Source organism: Artemia franciscana, chromosome 2 (genome assembly GCF_032884065.1).
Source record: "Artemia franciscana chromosome 2, ASM3288406v1, whole genome shotgun sequence".
In the NCBI taxonomy this organism is placed as follows: Eukaryota; Metazoa; Arthropoda; class Branchiopoda; order Anostraca; family Artemiidae; genus Artemia; species Artemia franciscana.
The window spans coordinates 34,759,026-34,779,552 of NC_088864.1; the positions used below are offsets into that span (position 1 = coordinate 34,759,026).

Below are 20,527 nucleotides of genomic sequence, written 5' to 3' on the forward strand. Positions count from 1 at the left end.
GAAAAGAACGCAAATTTCCGAGAATAATTGAAAAATCTTTTTTATTATTCGTTCCATTATTTTTTATAGGATTTTTTATGCAAGAGATCATTTATAATTCACGTTATATTTTGTTGGTTTTAGAGTCAAATATTCGAATGGTTTTTAACTTTCTACTTTCCAAAGCGAAATTCGGTATTGATAAGAAACAACTACACCCAAATAAAAAAGGCCACTGAATTTTAAAAGTAATTTTAGAAGCTAATTTTAGTTGACTCACTACACATGAGCATTTATGCATGGCAAGCAGAGAAGAAGAAAGAAAGCAAAAGATATGATTTCCTTATTCGGTACAACATAAATTGAATCACCAATGCCAATCTTTTCCCACTCTCCACCACTAACTATTTTACAGAGATAACCAATATGACAACTGAATGGTCTGCATAATGTTAAAGTGCTATTTAAGTAAAAAACTTCTATAGTAGTTCCCTGTTTGTAGTTCCCACTGTAGAAACGAAATATCCAACATAATAATAGATTATTTCCTCAAATTTAGCAATTCTGGAACTGTGAATTAAAAATGAACAAAACACAATTTAAGCCGCAAAACTTGATTCAAATTCTAAATACAAGTGTATTATCTTAACAAAAAACTTATTTTGCGAGTTCCTTATTCTTCCGTGCCACATGCAAAGGTATCCTAAGGCGTTTGGAGCAGGCACAACTGGTTATATAGGTTTACATCTGTCTTACCACTATTAATTATCCCCATCCATGCTACATATGAGATGGTTGTTTACCTTATCACGGATTTTGGTGCATTTTCTATATTATCTGGTACCTATTTAGGTACCAGGTAGTAAATCTATGTTTCCATATCATAAAATTGCCAAGATCAGTCAAGAATTACGGAATTAGAAGTCGCCAATGTTTCTGTTTCTGTCTTTTTCCTATCGTTTTCAGTTCTGTATTTTTTTCAGTTTTTTAAATTTATTTTATTTAATCTTTTTTTTGTTGGTAAATAAGGAAAAGCCGAAAATAGATGGGCTTTCTCAGTGTCGTTTCTGTTTCTGTTCCTTTTTTTTCTCGCCACTTTTTTCGATTCTGATTTTCTTAAAACCAGGTTTCTTAAATATTGTGTAATGACTGCAAATAGCATCGTAGCGCGATCTAGGGACCTATTGGATTTGTCATGCTTGCCATCTAGCGAATAGTGCAGTCTATGTGTGTTCTGAAGAAAAGATTTGCCACTTTGAAAATTAATCAAACATTAAAACTGTCTTATCATTGAAGCAACTGAAGCAGTCTAATTGAATTTGCATCTTCTGGTTAGTTTTGGTAAATGGACAACACTCCGAAGAAACTGGGTATACTGACCGCAATGATGATGATGATAGTAGCTCAGCAAGCAAGTCCACAAATTGCAAGCGATACTGAGAGCTCAGAAGCGAGACCAAGAGGCGTGTCTAGTGAAGCATGGACACTGGAAAAAGTAGCACTGAGGAAAAGAGCACTAAAGCAGCACTGATAAAAGTATGAATGCTGGTTAGATTCCTGAAAGTATCTTCCAAATCCCACGATCTTTTCGGAGTTATCTGCAAGACATACAATTTTAGTCCGCTCATCCCAAGTCATATCATGTCTTATCATGATAGAAACGTGTTGTGCCCGAAAAGATGACACTTACATCAAAGAACTAGAACTTCACAGCAGTGAGTGGTAAACCTTGGAAGCTTTCATTGAAGGTGTTCGCTCGCTCAAAAAGGCAACAGGGATAACTAGAGGGTATAATTATGTTTTTGGTAAGCAAAGCTGTGCTGATGATCAAGGAATAACAGTTGTTTTGTCAGATTCCGAATACTAGCAATATGGCTGAGTCGATCAATGGTCTGAAGAAACTATTAGCTGTTTAGCTTAAACTATTAACTGTTTAGCTTAGAAGATATTTTTCGGCCAGTCCTAACTTTGATATGATACTCTTCACAAGAGTTGGATATTTGTACCCTGCTATTTATGCAAAAATTAGCCATACAGACAGAAAGTTAGCTGGTAAACCCATCTCTTCACTTAACCAGCAATTCATTTGCCAGCAGAGAAGTACAGAAGAACTTGTTCAAATCCAATTGAACTGCTCATCTTACACTATCGACGTTGCTCCAACCAAGGCTGGGTTTATCCAAAATGGATCACCAGGGACTCCTGATTAATAACACATCGAATTTGATAAGTTTCCCGGCACACATAGGCTATGAATGAACTCTTTGATGCAAAATGCGAACAATTTAAGCATTGCCTGAACAGCAGCAAATATTATCAGGACATATGAAAGTTGAGTTCCCGTCTTCTTGAGCGAGCAGCGGAGATCAGGAGAAATAATTCTGATTCGCTTGAATTCCGGAGTGACTACTTTTCAAGTTATCCGAAGTTGAGTTAAATTACATGGATGCATGTGAGATCAGTGCCTAAAACCTCAGTACCCAGTGAGAGTTCATTAGCATTGCTTGGTACTTTACGCAAAAGTAATGGTCACGAATGACATCAAAGTCATTTGAACTTCGGATGTTTTTAAGTGACAAATTTTTTTTAATGTTGTCTTTTTTTTACATTTGGTCTTTTTGTATTTTTGGTTCTTTTTGTTAATCCATATCAGTAGATACTCAGTTTACTCCCACAAACCTAAAGAAACTGAAAAAGACCGGAAATATTTGTTAAAACGGCTGTTTTTAGATATAAATAGCTCGCTTCCGTTTTATGATAGAAAGAACAACAAAGTAAGAGAAACGTCCTTTTGCTTCTTTTTTGTTTCTTTTTTTTTTTTTACCGTTCCCATTTCTGTTTCAATTTTTGATTTTCGTTTCTTATGTTTTCTGTACTAGCCTAAAGATGAAACGGTACCAACCTTATACGGGACAAACAAAAATTATATATAATTCGGGTACTGGTCATGGATCAGAGACAGCTCGAGTCAAAAGAAGATAAACCCCAATATGAGGCAAATCTCCAATATATAAACAAAAATTGTTTGGCTATAAATTACAATTTTAAAAACGATGCATCGAAATCAAATAAAACAAATAATTTAACCCATGTCACTTAGGTTTACTTCCATAGTGAAAAGGTTAAGGTTTTAACTTTGGTCAAATATCATCGAAAGGATTAATTGAAAAATAATAAATACAAAACATTACAAGACTGTATCAATATAATCTTAAAAAAAAAAGAAAAAAAAAACGTATATTCAAAAGCTGAAGAATGAAATGATGCAAGTGATCGTAGATTATCCTGTGAAAACACATAGAAGTTTTTTTTAATACACAAGTGCTGATACTAGACTTGATCAGAAAAAGAGAATAAGTAGTAAACTAACAGCAATCGATTTAGTTATATTTCAGTCCTACTTTCATTCTGAAAAAAAAAATCATACCGCTTCGTATCTCAACTTACCTCAGTTGTCAAGTCCCTGTTCAAATCAATTTCAATCATGTTGTCTATTGCGCAATATTGAACTAGGTTATTATATAGTTCTACACCATAGCTCTTGACAAGGAACTTATCCAACTGAAGCCTCAAGTCGGTATCAAGTACTGCATTTAATCCTTTTTCATAGAGCTTGAAATTCTCGAGTTTTCTTTGAATTCTGTCCGACAGATCAGTGGTTATGAGCTTTCGATTTCCAGATGATTTAGATACCAAAGCTTCATAAGCTTTTTTTGCAGCTTCTTCATACATCAAATTCAAAGGTCTACAAAAAGAAAAAAGGTTTTGAACTAGATTTTTAAAGAGGCATTTCATACTACACTGCCAATAACTTAATTGAAAAATACTCACCCCAAGTAAATTTTGCAACCAATCAATATTGCCTTAACACTTGTTTAAAATTGGGTTTAGAAGTACTTCATGCGTTAAGCATGATTCAATCAGCCCATCTCTGATAATAGTTATAGAGCATTCTCTAAGGTAATTTGGCAAACGGTACTTAAAAAATCCCACTCAAGTTGACATTGGCTATGTTTGAATTTCAACACTTAATAATTTTTCGAAATGCTATTTTGCGCAGGAACTGTTCGTTGGCTCTTGCCTTTGAAAAAAAAATCTTGAATTTTTGAAGACTACAAATGAAAGATGTAAAGCTAAACTGGCCAGCCGAGACAAAAACAAAGAGAGAGAGAAATCTCACGACGAAAAAAACAAACAGGAATTCAGCCAGTAGAAGGCTACGACGAAACTAAAGCGAATCGCAAATGAAAATTGAGTTTTTGGCTTCTGTGTTTTGCTTCTATTTAGCTTCTGTGGCGCTCAGTAACAGTGGCAACAACTGAACATATGGATATTTATTGTTTTCATTTCTTGGTTTATGATTTTATGTGATTTTACGTTATTTTAGTTTTTATATTTGTTTTCTTAGCATTGAAGACGCCTTGTTTCACACAGGCGAAATATCCGCATTGCTTTAGTTTTGTCTTTTCCTTCCAATCGCCCTAGTCCCGTTTGTTTTCTTCATCAAGAGATTTCTTTCTCTCTCTCTTTGTTTTAGAAGACTACAAGTTAAATACTTAAAAAAAAAAAAAAAATTCTCAAAGTTTTTGCTCTGATTTTTTCAATAGTCATTTTCCTTTCGAAAATACAGGGTTCCTATAGTATTCAGTTTTCTGATTTATTTCTTCTCTAGAAAATTATACAAGCTTTTTGATTGTTTTACTTTTTTGGTCCTTAAAAACAAATTCAATGAAACGGTGCCAAACGGCATTAGAGCCTTGTAGTGGATCTAGACGTCCAGTCTGTTAGTGCGCAAATGCATACTCAATTCACTATAGGCCATTCTCGAGTTACTTGAAGAATGAATTATATGGACAGAGTGAGAGAAGTAAGACAACAGCTACACAGCTGCTAATAACAGAGATAAAGATGGAAGAACAATCAATTCTGAAAGGTTTTATTATAGGACATCAATTCAAAAGAATAGTCATCATTACAATCAATATAGAACCAAAAGTTTGAATGCTAGTGGAAACACAATTGAAAAGTCTGAATATCCGATGAATCGAAAGGGGAATGATTTGGCTAGCTAATCTGCAAGGACTTTCAAGGGTTCAAATTATAAAAAAGAGTGATAATTTCAATGTTTGCCTTAGGCTAGCAGCAACCAGGGTTTTAGAAAAAAAAGCTTACGGCGCTGTTTAGAAAGGAATTACCTCAAAAGATAACTAGCGACTTCCTCTAAAATGTCGTCAGATAGTTCTTGCAAAAACTCGTCCTTCCGCAGCTCTTCAATAAGATCTGAAGCAGGTAAAAATTGAAAAAATGGTGAAGTTTTCGATTCTACGCATGGCTGCTCTCCTTCTGACTCACTATCATCACCACGGCCTTTCATATATTTCTTCTTTGTCGCCTTTGTCTTAGTTTCTCTTCCCTAAAAAAAAACGAACAAATTAGAAATACTGCATGAAATTTCAGATGAAAGTCAGATAAGTCACTAATATAACTCACCTCGGAATTTTTTATAGTTTCTCTAACTGTGACCCACCTATCCCTTATGGGCCAACAAGAATCTATTCAAGGGCCGTGAGTTACTGCACACATAACAAATAAAAAAAAATATGCATAGGAAAAATTACATGGCATGCTTTTTAGAATTTTATATGCTTGATTGTGTAACATCCAAGCATTCAACATGCTTGTTGCAGTTCCAGGACCAAGAAACATGAATTACACAAGAACAGAGAACAGAGGCTTTATAGGTACATTTTCAAACAGTTCGTGGTAACGAACTGTAGTAACGAGCGACCCGGCTCAATAGTAACCAAAGCTCTAAAAATGGAATTTCGATACCAATAGCTACATCAAAAGAATCACATTTTAATGCTGATTTCAAATATATAAGTTTCATCAAGCTTAGTCTCACCCATCAAAAGTTACGAGCCTGAGAAAATTTGCCTTATTTTAGAAAATAGGGGGAAACATCCCCTAAAAGTCATAGAATCTTAACGAAAATCACACCATCAGATTCAGCGTATCAGAGAACCCTATTGTAGAAGTATCAAGCTCCAATCTACAAAAAAGTGGAATTTTGTATTTTTTGCCAGGAAGGCAGATCACGGATGCGTGTTTATTTGTTTGTTTTCTTTTTTCCAGAAGTGATCGCATCGACCCAGTGGTTCTAGAATGTTGCGAGAGGGCTCATTCTAATGGAAATGAAAAGTTCTAGTGCCCATTTTAAGTGACCAAAAAAATTGGAGAGCACCTAGGCCCCCTCCCACGCTAATTATTTTCCCAAGTCAACGGATCAAAATTTTGAGATAGCCATTTATTCAACGTAGTCGAAAAACCTTATAACTATGTCTTTGGGGACGACTTACTCCCCTACAGTCCCCATGGGAGGGGCTACAAGTTACAAACTTTGACCAGTGCTTACATATAGTAATGGTTATTGGGAAGTGTACAGACGTTTTCAGGGGGATTTTTTGGTTGGGGGAGGGGCTGAGAAGAGGGGGATATGTTGGGGGAACTTTCCATCGAGGAATTTGTCATGGGAAAAAAAAGTTCCATGAAGGGAGCGCAGGATTTTCTAGCATTATTTAAAAAAAAAGAAAAAATAAATATGAAAAGGTTTTTTCAACTGCAAGTAAGAAGCAGCATTAAAACTTAAAACGAACAGAAATTATTACGCCTTTGAGGGGCTCACCTCCTCCTAATACCTCGCTCTTTACGCTGAAGTATTTTTAGTAATTTTAACTATTTATTCTACGGCTTTTGTGATTCAGGGGTCATTCTTAATGAATTGGGACAGAATTTAAGCTTTAGTGTAAAGAGCGAGGTACTGACGAGGGGTGAACCCCCTCATATATGTAATAAAAAACATGAGAATACAAAAGTTCGTTACGTAAGCTAATTTATAAGTTACGTACACCTTTTACTAATAAAAACATTCGTAAAAAAATTCAAAGTTCTAATTGCCTTTTTAAGTAACAAAAAAAAAATCGTAGGGCAACTAGGCTTCCTCCTCCGCTCTTTTTTTTTTCTCAAAATCATTCGATCAAAACTATGAGAAAGCCATTTAACAAAAAAAAAAAATATGCAAATTTCGTTTTAATTATTCCTCTGCGGAGAGCCAAAATCAAAACATGCATTGATTCAAAAACGTTCAGAAATTAAACAAAAAAAAACAAAGTTTTTTTTAACTGAAAGTAAGGAGCGACATTAAAACTTAAAACGGACAGAAATTACTTCGTATATGAAAGGGGCTGCTTCCTCATCAACTAAAGTTTTTTACTGTTTTAAAAAGAAGAGTTGAGAGAAAGAGCTTTTCAAACTTTGGCGTAAAGAGCGGGGTATTGATGAGGAAGCAGCCCCTTTCATACACGAAGTAATTTCTGTTCGTTTTAAGTTTTAATGTTGCTCTTTACTTTCAGTTAAAAAACTTTTTTTATTTAATAATAGAAAGGTTGAAATGTTACATCTTATTGAAATTAGAGTCCTACAATGATTGAAAGGCGCAAAGCGCAGACCAAGGGCCCATGCCCCTCAGACTCCGCACCTTAAAATTAGCAACGATAGCCATGTTATCGGCTATCGTTGCCGATAACATGGTAACGATAGCGCTTGATTCGCGATAATCAGGAACTGTTTACAAAATTGTCCAGAATGATTAAATATTAACACTAAAAATCACCAACTGTACTTGATGTCTAAAATCAAGCACAAGTTTCATAATTAGAGTGTGATTTTCCCTTTCAAAGGAAATTAAGAATTTCTGAGATTGCTGATTAAAAATCGGACGCAAATAGATCTATTGAATTATTGAGGAATTTCATTTTGTATGATTGCAGCAGCATCAGTAAGATCAAGAGGTCCATGCCCCTCCCACACCCTTAAACTCCAGCTTCTCACAAATAGAGATGTATCGTTTTTTTTTTATCGTGATCATCCAGGGATTTGTTAATGGAATGGTCCTAAAGGAATCAACGTTAATGAGTAGAAAAATTAAGATCAAATCCTGAATGTGATCTTACAAAAAAGCACATATTTTCCGAAATTTGTTTCACGAACATCTAGGCTATATTTGATGTTTTTGACCTTGTTCATTATAGTTACTGTCATTATAGAAGTCCTAAACCAAAACAAATTAAGTGCATATGTTACAAACGGTTTTATTGCTACCTCAGTTGATATTTGAGAATATCTGAGCTTGCTGACTAAAGATCTGAACCTATTCCTACAATAAATACGTCCAAAATAAAAACACAGGTAAGGTAAATATCTCAAGAATAGTGTATATACAACACCTTATGGAAATCAGAGCGATACAAGAGTGTTCTGTCTGCACAATATGAGATACAAAATGGGGCCTCAGGGCCCGTATGCCCCCCCCCAGAATTCTTCACCCTCAGCTTCACACCTACAGTCATTCTCTAGCTTTTTCAATTCAAAGCTATTCCAGGATTATTTAAAGAATAGTTTTATGTCATGAGGCAACACTTAGCGTTGCCTGTACTTAAGAGCTATGAGGCTTCAATGTATAAACTTATTTATATTATTTTACCCCAGAGCCACTTCACATGGACGCCCGGGTGGACGCCGAAATTTTAGGGATTCCATCGATTGACAATTGAAGTTCCAGTGCCCTTTTAAGAGTCAAAACGGATCGGAGGGCAACCTACACCCCCCACGCCCGTGTTAGATGCCATCTCTTACAGAGAAATCTGATCAAAATTTTAATATAGCCATTTTGTTCAAAATAGCTATGCTTCCGGGGTCAAAATTACCCCCACAGCTCCTGAGACAAGGGCTGTGAGTTATGCAAGTTGCACATTGTTGACATATAGGGTTTGGAAATGGGGGCATGTTTGATCTCGGGTCTACAAATAGGCTTATGGTATTAAGGTTGAACTTAACACCCTAAATACTTAATACACCTAATACACTAAAATGCTGAACAGAATCAAAACACAGCACGTGTATGGTGGTTGTCAAAAGGGTGGACCGGCAATATCTAAGGAAAGGCTACCCATTGTTTACATACAGGATTTATCGTTGGGAAAGTGGAGAATGTTTAGTCCTGGACATGTCCAAGAAGGCAAAGGATATTAAGGTGAAACTATTGAGATGGACGCTGAACTAAACCTACAAAACTCTTAGGAACATCCAAGCGTTATTAACTTGAAACTTTCTGTGTCACTACTGCTAAAACTGCGACTACTGACAATCTGATGCTCCTTACAACGTCCTTACTCCTTACACTTGCGACAATGAATGTCACTACCTGCGACTGCGATAATTACAACTGTTACTGCGACTGCTAGCTAATGCAACTGTGACAACTTTTGACTGGGACAAGTTGCGACTGCGGCTACGTGTGACTGCGACTACTTGTGATAAATAAAACTTGCGAATGCCACTACTTACAACTGCAGCTACTACTACTACTACGATTGCAACTCCAAATACTACTGTTACTTCTGCCATTATATCTAGAACTAGTGAACCAAATCAAAAGAGTTTAAGTGTATCTTGCTTCTCAAAATGGCACAGTGCATCCAGGTTGTCAAAAGGGTTTACGAACAATATCTCAAAAATGGTAAACGTTATTGAGTTGAAAATTTGAGCGAGTGCTGAGGGAGATGTTGAACCAAACCAAAAGACTATGTGCATCCAGATGTTCAAACGGGTACACCTGCAATATTTCAGGGACTGTTAAGGGCTTATTTTAAAGGCTAAGGGTTATTTATAGGGTTTTAAGCTTGAACTTTCAGAGAATGTTGAGGGGGATGTTGCGCCAAATCACATATCCATCCAGGTTGTCAAAGCGGGATATCTTCAATATTTCAAGAACAGCTAGGGAAGTGTATTAAGCTGAAACTTCCAGAGAATGTTGAGGGGGATGTCGAACTTAATCAAAAGATACTATGTGCACAGCCCGGTTTTCAAAAGGATGTACCAGCAATATTTCAGGAGCGACAGACAATATTTAGTTGAAACTTTCAGAAAATGTATAGCGGTATTTTGAAGTAAATAAAAAGATATCATGTGCATCCAGGTTGTTAAAATGGTATGAGCAAAACTGAGGAACGTAAGGATATTAAGTCAAATTTTTGAAAAAAGGTGAGGGGGGTGTTGAAATAAATCAAAGGTACAATCTGCATCCAGGTTTTCAAAAGGGTGTATGTGAAATACCTAGATAATGAATATTAAATAAGAAATATGAAAATATAGCTAGAAAATAAGATCATGAATATATATCAAAGGCATTACTCAGCTCTCTTTGTTCTGACACTTTAACTGTTTTATTTGTCACTTTGACCTGTGGCGTGGAAAAAATATCATTCTAACAGCCTGGATGCACATAATGTCTTTTGATTGAATAGGACATTCTGTAGATGTTCAACATAATGTCATAGCCTTTTGGAGATATTTCACATACACCCTTTTGAAAACCTGGATGGAAATTGTATCTTTGATTTATTTTTTTTTGTAAAACTTGTGTAACAACCTAATAGCTTTTATTAGTCTATAAAGCAATAAATTTTCGCCAATGTTCGTTTTGCTCCAAGTCCATTGCTTTCTAATAATAGAGAAAATCAATCGTCTAGACTTTCAAGTTGAATATTTATGCAATGTTCATCTCAGTGAAAATGATACTCTAGCCTTTAAGGGGGTTTGAAAGCGGCAGTAACACACTAATTTATGGTAAAAACCATCTACACAAAAAATTTGCGACAATTAATTTAGTTATAATACTATAAAACAATCTTGTTTTTCCGCTGTTTTTTTTTTCTTTATGAGCCCAATCCTTTCAAGCGTAGAGAAGGTTTTACTAAGCAAGAATTTTCATTTAAAGTTTTCAGCGGAGCACAAATTATTCGAAGTAATTTCTTTTTGTTTTAAATTTTATGTCTTGTATAAGCTAATTTTTTTTAATTTTAAGCTTTAAATTCGTATTTTACTTTCCAAGAAGGCTTTCTTTTTAATTTAAATTTTATGTAAGCTTATTTATTCTGGCTTGAGGTTTAAATTCGCACGTGTTTTTTTTTTTTTTTTTTTTTTTTTTTTTTTGTTCAAAACTGTTTCAAAAGATCTTATCCAACGAAGCCAAATCTGACTCTACATAGCCAGTAAGTACAAATAATTCCCACCAATCGTTAATCAGAAAACAGTCACATGTTGAAAACAATCATGTTATACAGTGGGTACCTGAAGCAAGTATGTCTCTATAATGCGATTAGAGTAAGTAGGCTTCTGATCCTCACGAGACAGAATATATTTTTTTGTTATTCTTTTTATGCCTGAAGCCTAACAACAAGCGATTATTTCCATTATAGGGACGGCATGTAGTGTCCGTAAGTTCCTTAAAAGGGTACGAATTTCATACGTAGTCCGGTAAGTCTTTATAAAAGTTTTTTCTTTCTGAAGGGAGGGGGGCTTAGAACTTGCTTGGGGGAGGGAGGAATCTTTTCTCCATTCTTCACAAAAGATTACGTGCTGCAATTTGTTTTCTTTTTCAAGCCTTTATTCCGACAGACTCTTTGGCTAGTTGGATACGGGTTAAACTGATATTTCATCAAGTCAAACCCCAAACCCCCAAATCACAAATCTGAATCATCTTCAAGAGGAACAAAAAAAACCTCAAGATGCATCCAAATCCTTAAAAGTCTGAACACTACAAAGCAAACTCGTTTAAATTTAACAAAGTGAAGAAATACCATCAAATTAGTTGGCAAAAGAAATAGTGTACTTTTTGCAGTCAGTTTATAGTTTAAATATCATATATTAAAATATTTGAGTTTACGAATAAACTTTGAAATAGAGACTCTGAGAAATTATATTCCTTAAACCTCACTTACTGTAGCACAAGTTTTTGTTTATTTACTCTTTTTTACCATCTTTGCTCTTTGCTTACCCTCCTGTGGATAAGCTTTCAGAAGGTTTTAAGTTGATTAAACAAGTAACTTAATTGTAGGAATTATCAAGATGACACAGCGTATGAAGATCTAATTTAAAAAATCAGCAAAATGCAAATGGCTAACCTGCGTACCACCTCCAGCTTTCCCTTCAGAGGCACGTTTTCTTCTGTCTTCTTTCTTTGACTTTACTCCGAATGCCTCTGAGCCAATGCGACTAGCTTTAGCAGGGGTAACTAACCCTTGTCCAGACTGAAATTGGATGTATTGTGGTGTTGTAACAATCTAAAATCAAAAATTGGCATTAGCTTCCTCTGATTAAAAAGATAAAACAAAGAAAAACGAAGAATTTATTGCTTTACTTCAAGATACGTCTTATGATACTTTTTCTTCTGAATATAAAATGAAAGCGCAAAAATATTGCTCTTATGAAAAGTTGGGAATATATAAATCCATAATTCCTATAAATTAGAATTTTTCTTTTTATTGAAGCCTTTAGCGTACCTGATTATGTCACAAACTTTCTTATCAAAGGTAATCTCCGATTTAAAGTTTTATGTTGCGCGTGACACAACATATCCTAATATATTTTCTTATTTTCCTCTTCCTCTACCGTCTTTGCATCTGATGTTTTAAAACTTTACCAATGAAAATCAAGGCCAGAAAGAAGAATTTACTGAAGATCTAGCTGCTCCTACTGTGCTAACTTTAAATCTAACGTATGACGGTAATCCCCACAGATCATTAAAAAATTCTTACAGTTAAAGGTAAGGTGAAACAGGATCCTTATTTTACAAAGGGTTACTGACATCTAAGGCTCTACTCTAATGACTTAATGGGAAACAAGGAGATACTTAAGGTATTTTAAAAGGCACATGATTATATCTTGACTAAATGCCTAAACAAATAAAACCGCAAACCTCATATCTTTGAAAGAGGCCCCTAATTTAACTAATACTGTTATTTCAGGTCACTTTAAAATCTAGACTGTAAATAGCTACTTTACAGAAATTGTAACAATTAACTTCCGGTAAAAAAGCAAAGAAAAAAACGTACAATATGAGCTCAAAAGGCTCCAAAAGTTACTAAATATGTAAATATGATTAACAGTTAAAAAAACAACTTTTAGCCATATCTTCCTTTGAGATCAAATGCCCAACAACATGGGTGTAACACAAGACCAACAGTCTTGTTACTCTGTTTCGTTTTGAATATAAATCAGTTAAGTTGAGTAATATTTCTCACAAGACAAATATTCGCCCATTTTATTCATAGCCATAGGGTGAATGGCATATTAACCTAGTTCACTGTCATACCGACCTATCACACTTTGTTTCAAGAGTGTCAAATGAATACACCTCAAAAAATGACAGAGCTTTCAAAAAATTTCTCATTATCAACTTCTTGTCATTATCAATCTACAATCGATTATCATATTATTCGATTAATATAATTATTATATTATTATATCGACTATTATAACTCATTATCGATCTACAATCGATTATCATATTATTCGATTATTATATTATTATATTCGATTATTTCGATTATTATAACTCATTATCGATCTACAATCGATTATCATATTATTCGATTATTATAATTATTATGTTATTATATTCAATTATTATAACTCATTATCGATCTACAATCGACTTCTTGGTTTCTATGTTCTTCTTGTTTGAAGTATCTATTACTATTTTGTTCTTCCTTGAAAGACATCTATCAGCACTTCCAGCTCTTTCTTCTCAGTAGTCTCCTTGCCTTATTTTTGCTCTTTCATTAGACATTCACTCTTCATTCAGTAGAATCAAACAGTTCGTGGTAGAACTGTAGTAAGGAGCGACCCGGCTCAATAGTAACCAAAACTCTAAAACATGGGATTTTGATACTAATAGCTACATCAAAAGAATCATATTTTAATGCTGATTTTAGATATTTAAGTTTCATCAAGTTTAGTCTTACCCATCAAAAGTTACGAGCCTGAGAAAATTTGCCTTATTTTAGAAAATAGGGGGACACAACCCCCAAAAGTCATAAAATCTTAAAGAAAATCACACCATCAGATTCAGCGTATCAGAGAACCCTATTTTAGAAGTTTCAAGCTCCTAAAGTCAACTTTCCTAAAGTCATCGGATCAAAATTCTGAGATAGCCATTTTATTCAGCGTAGTCGAAAAACCTTATAACTATGTCTTTGGGGACGACTTACTCCCCCACAGTCCCCGTGGGAGGGGATGGAAGTTACAAACTTTGACCAGTGCTTACATATAGTAATGGTTATTGGGAAGTGTACAGACGTTTTCAGGGGGATTTTTTTGGTTGGGGAGAAGGGCTGAGAAGAGGGGGATATGTTGGAAGAACTTTCCATCGAGGAATTTGTCATGGGGGAAAAAGTTCCATGAAGGGAGCGCAGGATTTTGTAGCATTATTAAAAAAAAAAAATTAAAAAAATAAATATGAAAAGGTTTTTTCAACTGGAAGTAAGGAGCAGCATTAAAAATTAAAACGAACAGAAATTATTACGCCTAGGAGGGGCTCACCTCCTCCTAACACCTCGCTCTTTACGCTAAAGTATTTTTTTTATTAATTTTAACTATTTATTCTACGGCTTTTGTGATTCAGGGGTCATTCTTAATGAATTGAGACAAAATTTAAGCTTTAGTATAAAGGGCGAGGTACTGACGAGGGGGTGAACCCCCCATATACGTAATAAAAACATGAGAATACAGAAGTTCGTTACGTAAGCTGATTTGTAAGTTACGTATACCTTTTACAAATAAAAACATTTGTAAAAAATAAAAAGTTCTAGTTGCCTTTTTAAGAAACCAAAAAATCGCAGGGCAACTAGGCCTCCTCTCCGCTCCTTTTTTTCAAAATCATTCGATCAAAACTATGAGAAAGCCATTTAGCCAAAAAGTAAATATGCAAAATTTGGTTTTAATTATTCATCTGCAGAGAGCCAAAATCAAAACATGAATTGATTCTAAAACGTTCAGAAATTAAATAAAAATCAAACAAGTGTTTTAACTGAAAGTAAGGAGCGACATTAAAACTTAAAGCGAACAGAAATTACTTCGTATATGAAAGGAGCTGCCTCCTCATCAACGCCCCGCTCTTTACGCTAAAGTTTTTTACTGTTTAAAAAGGAGATTTAAGAGAAAGAGTCAAATTTTAGCGTAAAGAGCGGGGCGTTGATGAGGAGGCAGCCCCTTTCATATATGAAACAATTTCTGTTCATCTCAAGTTTTAATGTCGCTGCTTACTTTCAGTTAAAAAACGTGTTTGTTTTTTTTATTTAATTAGAAGAAGAGGCATCCTTTGGAGCTCACTTTAGTATCAAGCTTTTAATCAAAATTTAATAGTTGTTTAATAAGAAAAAAGTTTTTCACGCGGACATTCATCGATGTTCCACTTACCACACTTAACAGCTTCTGTGGAATCTAAATAAAATTCAGAAATAAAGAGAACTTCACATATAAAAAAAGTAGAACAAAAAAGAACAGAAAAAAAAAACAGGAGAAACGAAAAGAAAAGAGGAAAAGTTGCTAAGCAAAATCCTATTTTCCAGTGAATATTAGTATATCTTTGCAAGAAGTCATTTGAGACCCAACTGAATTCGAAACTCTCTAGAAAAATTGAACTTTTCAATTACAAATCAATATTGTGCATAACATGGTGTAGATGAATGAAACAAAGGGGGAAAAATATAAGTAATATATATATATATATATATATATATATATATATATATATATATATGCAAAACGATTAAATTACCATATTTGCTTTCTCTTGAATGGCTTTTTCGAAAAGTTTCGTCAAATCTTCCAAATGTTTCTCGTTGGTCACACATGTTTCACCAAATACAACAGGCTTGCTGGAACTACTTTGAGATGCTTCGATTAAGATTTTCTTAAGAAGCTTTGAAGCGTCTTCCATTGAAATAACGGATGGTAGTAAAGGCTGAAAGACATTTATAAGGATATAATTTTTTTTTACAGACGATTAAAATACACGTTTTCATTCGTCTGTTAACATTCGAAATTCGAATCACTTCGAGTCACAATTGCACTAGCGAAACAAAGGAAAGATTTTACCGCGGCAATTAGATAGCTTTTGAAACGGGTATTAAAGGTTGTCGTAGTGACTTGAAATGACTAGGGTTTAAAAAAAAGGAGGAACAGCAGGAGAGTCATGATTGTAGCAACAGTCGCAACCTAGTAAAGAGCAAACCACGACCCATAGTAAGCGAAAGTCTAAAACAAGTTTTGGGAAAAACTATCTAATGAGAAATAATCGCCGTTCGAAGTTGATTTAGGAATGGTATGTAATATTTCGTTAATTTTTATAGCAAAAGATTATTGCAAAATGAAAACTTGCACGGATCTAAAAAATGACGGTGAATCGAGATGAAAAGTGCACCATTGAAATCACCATAGTCGAAACCTTTGCAGAAGAATTACAGTCCTCTACCTTGAACGACAAGGAAAACCACTTGACTATTTTGGTAGCATTAATGTCTACTTTTTTTTATTTTTTCAAGGCTAGCAGGCTACCGCGAAATCGTATAGAGAAATGTTTAATGGGTCACTTAAATGCTACTGATTATATCTACCTTCTTTTATTAATTCGTATCGATTACTTCATCTATATACCCCGTATGATACACAAAATATCTTTTTTTTTTTTTTTATTGTCAAATCTCGAGTGGAAAGACTGGGGAGCATAAAAAGGATATCATTATAAACTACAGGATCAAAAACTCTTAAGCAGATTTTTACAGTATTTCTTTTATACTCCGCCTCCCAGGCCCTTAGTAAATTTCATACATTGTCTGCTGACTAGCAGAACTAGCAGGCTACTGCAGTATCACAGACAGATGTTTAATGAATCATTTCAAAGCTCTTGGTCATATATACGTGCTTTTTCCGAAATTCGTCTTGGTAAAGCCATTGTAAAGTTCCATAAGGCATTGAATGTTACTTTTTGACAACATTTCTGATTTGAAAGGTAGGGAAGCACAAAAATGGCACTATTATAATTTAAATGGTCCAAAACCCTGAACTGAAGGTTTGAGGTCCCCATCTTGAAAACGAGGTAAAAAAAAACAAGGCAGACGTAAACACCACACTAACGCCAAGTGCAATACGACACAAATCTGGCAGTTTTTGGCACCTTTTCTGGAGCTGAGAGGCTTGCAAGCATAAAACGGGAACCATTATAGTCTTCACGGTCAAAACCCTTGGATGGAGGTTTGCAACTCTTCTCTTATGTACTCCCCCTTCCAGACCCACCAGTAAGCTAAAAGTAAAAAACAAGTTTTTGAACAAAAAATACCTAATGAAAAAAAGTTCTTTTAAGTTTAATTTTGAAATAACAACTGTCATTTATATTTATCTTAACAATAAAGGTTAATATACGAAAAAAATGTCTTGGATAATTCGAAACAATAGCTAAGAGCTCACATGGCACATGGTCGGAAGAGCCAAGAGCCATGGCATGAGCTCTAGCAAAATTCTAAGAATCAATAGGTCGAATTTAAAGGAAAATCAGAGGCTTAATGCCGATCGGGATTGAAAATAAGAGCTCTGAGACACAAGGTCCTTTAAATATCAAATTTCATTAAGATCCGATCACCCACTCGTAAGCGAAAAATACCTCATTTTTTAAATTTTTCCTCTCCTTTCAACCCCCCCCCCAGATGGTCGAATCGGGGAAAACAATTTTATCAAGTCAATTTGTGGAGGTCCCTGACAAGCCTACCAATTTTCATCGTCCTAGCACATCCAGAAGCACCAAACTCGCCAAAGCACTGAGCCCCCTAACTCCCCCAAAGAGAGCGGATCCATTCCGGTTATGTCAATCACGTATCTACGACATTTGCTTATTCTCCCCACCAAGTTTCATCCCGATCTCTCAACTCTAAGCGTTTTCCAATATTTATGGTATCCCCCTCCAACTCCCCCCAATGTCATTAGATCTGGTCGGTATTTAAAACAAGAGCTCTGAGAAATGAGTTCCTTTTAAATATCAAATTTCATTAAGATCAGGTCACCCGTTCTTAAGTTAAAAATAACTCAATTTTTCTAATTTTTCCGAATTAACACCACCAAGTCCCCCAAAGTGAACGGATCCGTTCCAATTATATCTATCATGTATCTATAACTTGTGCTTATTCTTCCTATCAAGTTTCATCCCGATCTCCCCACTCTAAGTGTTTTCCAAGATTTCCGGTTTCCAAGATTTTTGTTTCTCTCCTCCGTACCCCTATGTCCCTGAATCCGATTCAAAATGAAAATGGAGCATCTGAGACATAAGATCTTTCTAAATATTAAGTTTCATTAAGATCCGATCACCCATTCGTAAGATAAAGAAACCTCAATATTCACGTTTTCCAAGATTTCCAGTTTCCCCTCGAACTTCCCCCCCCCCCCCCCAATGTCACCGGATCTGGTCGTGATTTATAATAAGAGCTCTGAAGCACAAGATCCTTCTAAATATCAAATTTCCTTAAGATCTGATCACCCGTTCGTAAGTTACAAATGCCTTATATTTTCTAGTTTACTCAATTACCCCCTCCCCCCAACTCCCCCAAAGAGAATGGATCCGGTCCGGCTGTGTCAGTCACATATCTTGGACTTGTGCGTATTCTTCCCGCCAAGTTTCACCCTGACCTCTCCACTCTAAGCGTTTTCCAAGATTTCCGGTCCCCCCAACTCCCCCAATGACAATGGATCCGGTCGAAAAATTAAAATAAGAGATCCGAGTTACGAGGCACTTCTAAATATGAAATTTCATCAAGATACGAGCATTCCTTCGTAAGTTAAAAATACCTCGTTTTTCTAATTTTTCAGAATTAACCTTCCCCCCAACTCCCCCAATGAAAGCGGATCTGTTCCGGTTATGTCAATCATGTATTTAGAATTTGTGCTTATTTTTCCCACCATGTTTCATCCCGATCCCTCCACTCTAAGCCTTTTCCAAGATTGCCGCCGCCCCCCCCCAACTCCCCCCAATGACACTGGATCCAGTTGGAATTTAAAATAAGAGATTTGAGTTGCGAGGTCCTTCTAAATATGAAATTTCTTTCAGTTATAAATACCTCATTTTTCTAATTTTTCAGAATTAACCCTCCCCTCAACTCCCCCAAAGAGAGCGGATCCGTTCCCGTTATGTCAATCACGTATCTAGGAATTGTGCTTAGTTTTTCTACCAAGCTTCATCCTGATCTCTCCATTCGAAGCGTTTTCCAAGATTTTAGGTTTCCCCCTCTAACTCCCCCCAATTTCGCCAGATCCGGTCGGGATTTAAAATAAGAGCTCTGAGGCACGATATCTCTCTAAATATCAAATTTCATTAAGATCTGATCACAATTTCGTACGTTAAAAATACCTCATTTTTTCTATTTTTCCGAATTAACCGTCCCCCCACTCTCCCCCCCCCCAGATGGTCCAATCGGGGAAAGGACTATTCCTAATTTAATCTGGTCTGGTCCTTGAAACGCCTGCAAAATTTCATCTTCCTAGCTTATCTGAAAGTGCCTAAACCGGTCAGACAGACCAAAAGAATTTGTGATCGCTATATGTCACTTGGTGGACATATAGCGAATTTGCCATAAAATAAAAGGTTGAAAACTGGTGTGTCTCTTTTTATTCTATTTTTATTTCTCCAACACTAACGGGGCAAAAACGCCGTCGTAAGATAGAATAGAATATATTTTATTCACTGCAATAGCTGGAGCTAACATGAGCATGCCAGGACAAACAAAAGAAATAAAGACAAAAGACATAAAACCAATAAAACAATAACACAAAATGAATTTAAGGCAGAAAGTGCTGCTTCAAGGTCAATAAATTTAAATGAGCCATAAAAAGAAGGCGTAAGGCATACAAAAAAGGGGATTTGCGTTTCATTTCTAGAGTGGATGGACTTGGAAGCTAAAACAGTTTACTTATTAAATTTTTATGGCTAAAAATTCTTAGCCAGAAGCTCAAAACACTCCTCTTGAATGCTCCTCCTCTCAGTCCCCTTAGTAAGTGCTAATTAAAAAACGAGTTTTGAGAAAAATTTGCTAAGTGAAATACTGTTTTCACACAAATTCAAGGTTTGACAGCTTTATTAGGTTAAACACAAACACTATTTATGTTTAAGCTAACAAGAAAGACTAAAATATATGTTTGGTTATTTCGCAAAAAGCGCTTGAAAGCCTTATGTGCTTTCTTTTTTTAATCTATAGTTTTTTGGGTTTTTTTTTCAGGGCAAGCGGAGCACTGGAACATCGTAGGAGCGTCAAATTGTGCAACCAAGCAAAGTTTTCACACTTAGAATTTTACTTCTTCCACCCTGTTTAAGGGGTACTTGAATGCTCAATGGTTTTGTCGTCATACACAGGCACATCATTTGACAGTAGAGGAAGGGTGCTACCCCCTGAATTCGGAGAATTTTCCAAACTTTTTAATTGTATTCTTTTTAATAATATGATTTTAATAGTCAGTTTTCCTAAACGTTCAAGTCCAAGAAGTAAAATTAGCAAAGATATACTTTCTTATGAGAAGTTTAAAATTCCATGTAGCAGTGTGGCAAACATTTGCAATAATAATAAAGCAAATTTTAGTAAATTGTATGAACAATAAATATAAAAGTCTT

At 35.3% G+C, this 20,527-nt stretch overlaps 1 protein-coding gene across 1 annotated transcript in view; it reads right to left on the minus strand.

Annotated features, from left to right (window-relative positions):
• The window catches only part of LOC136040652 (E3 UFM1-protein ligase 1-like), a 68,853-nt gene that overhangs the window by 11,393 nt on the left and 36,933 nt on the right, over positions 1-20,527 (minus strand). Inside the window, exons 8-11 of the mRNA XM_065724940.1 lie at positions 15,659-15,844; positions 12,003-12,161; positions 5,175-5,392; positions 3,427-3,724 (exon numbers count right to left, since the gene is read on the minus strand). Coding sequence (XP_065581012.1) covers positions 3,427-3,724; positions 5,175-5,392; positions 12,003-12,161; positions 15,659-15,844 — 861 coding nt within the window. The remainder of the gene's footprint in view (positions 1-3,426; positions 3,725-5,174; positions 5,393-12,002; positions 12,162-15,658; positions 15,845-20,527) is intronic.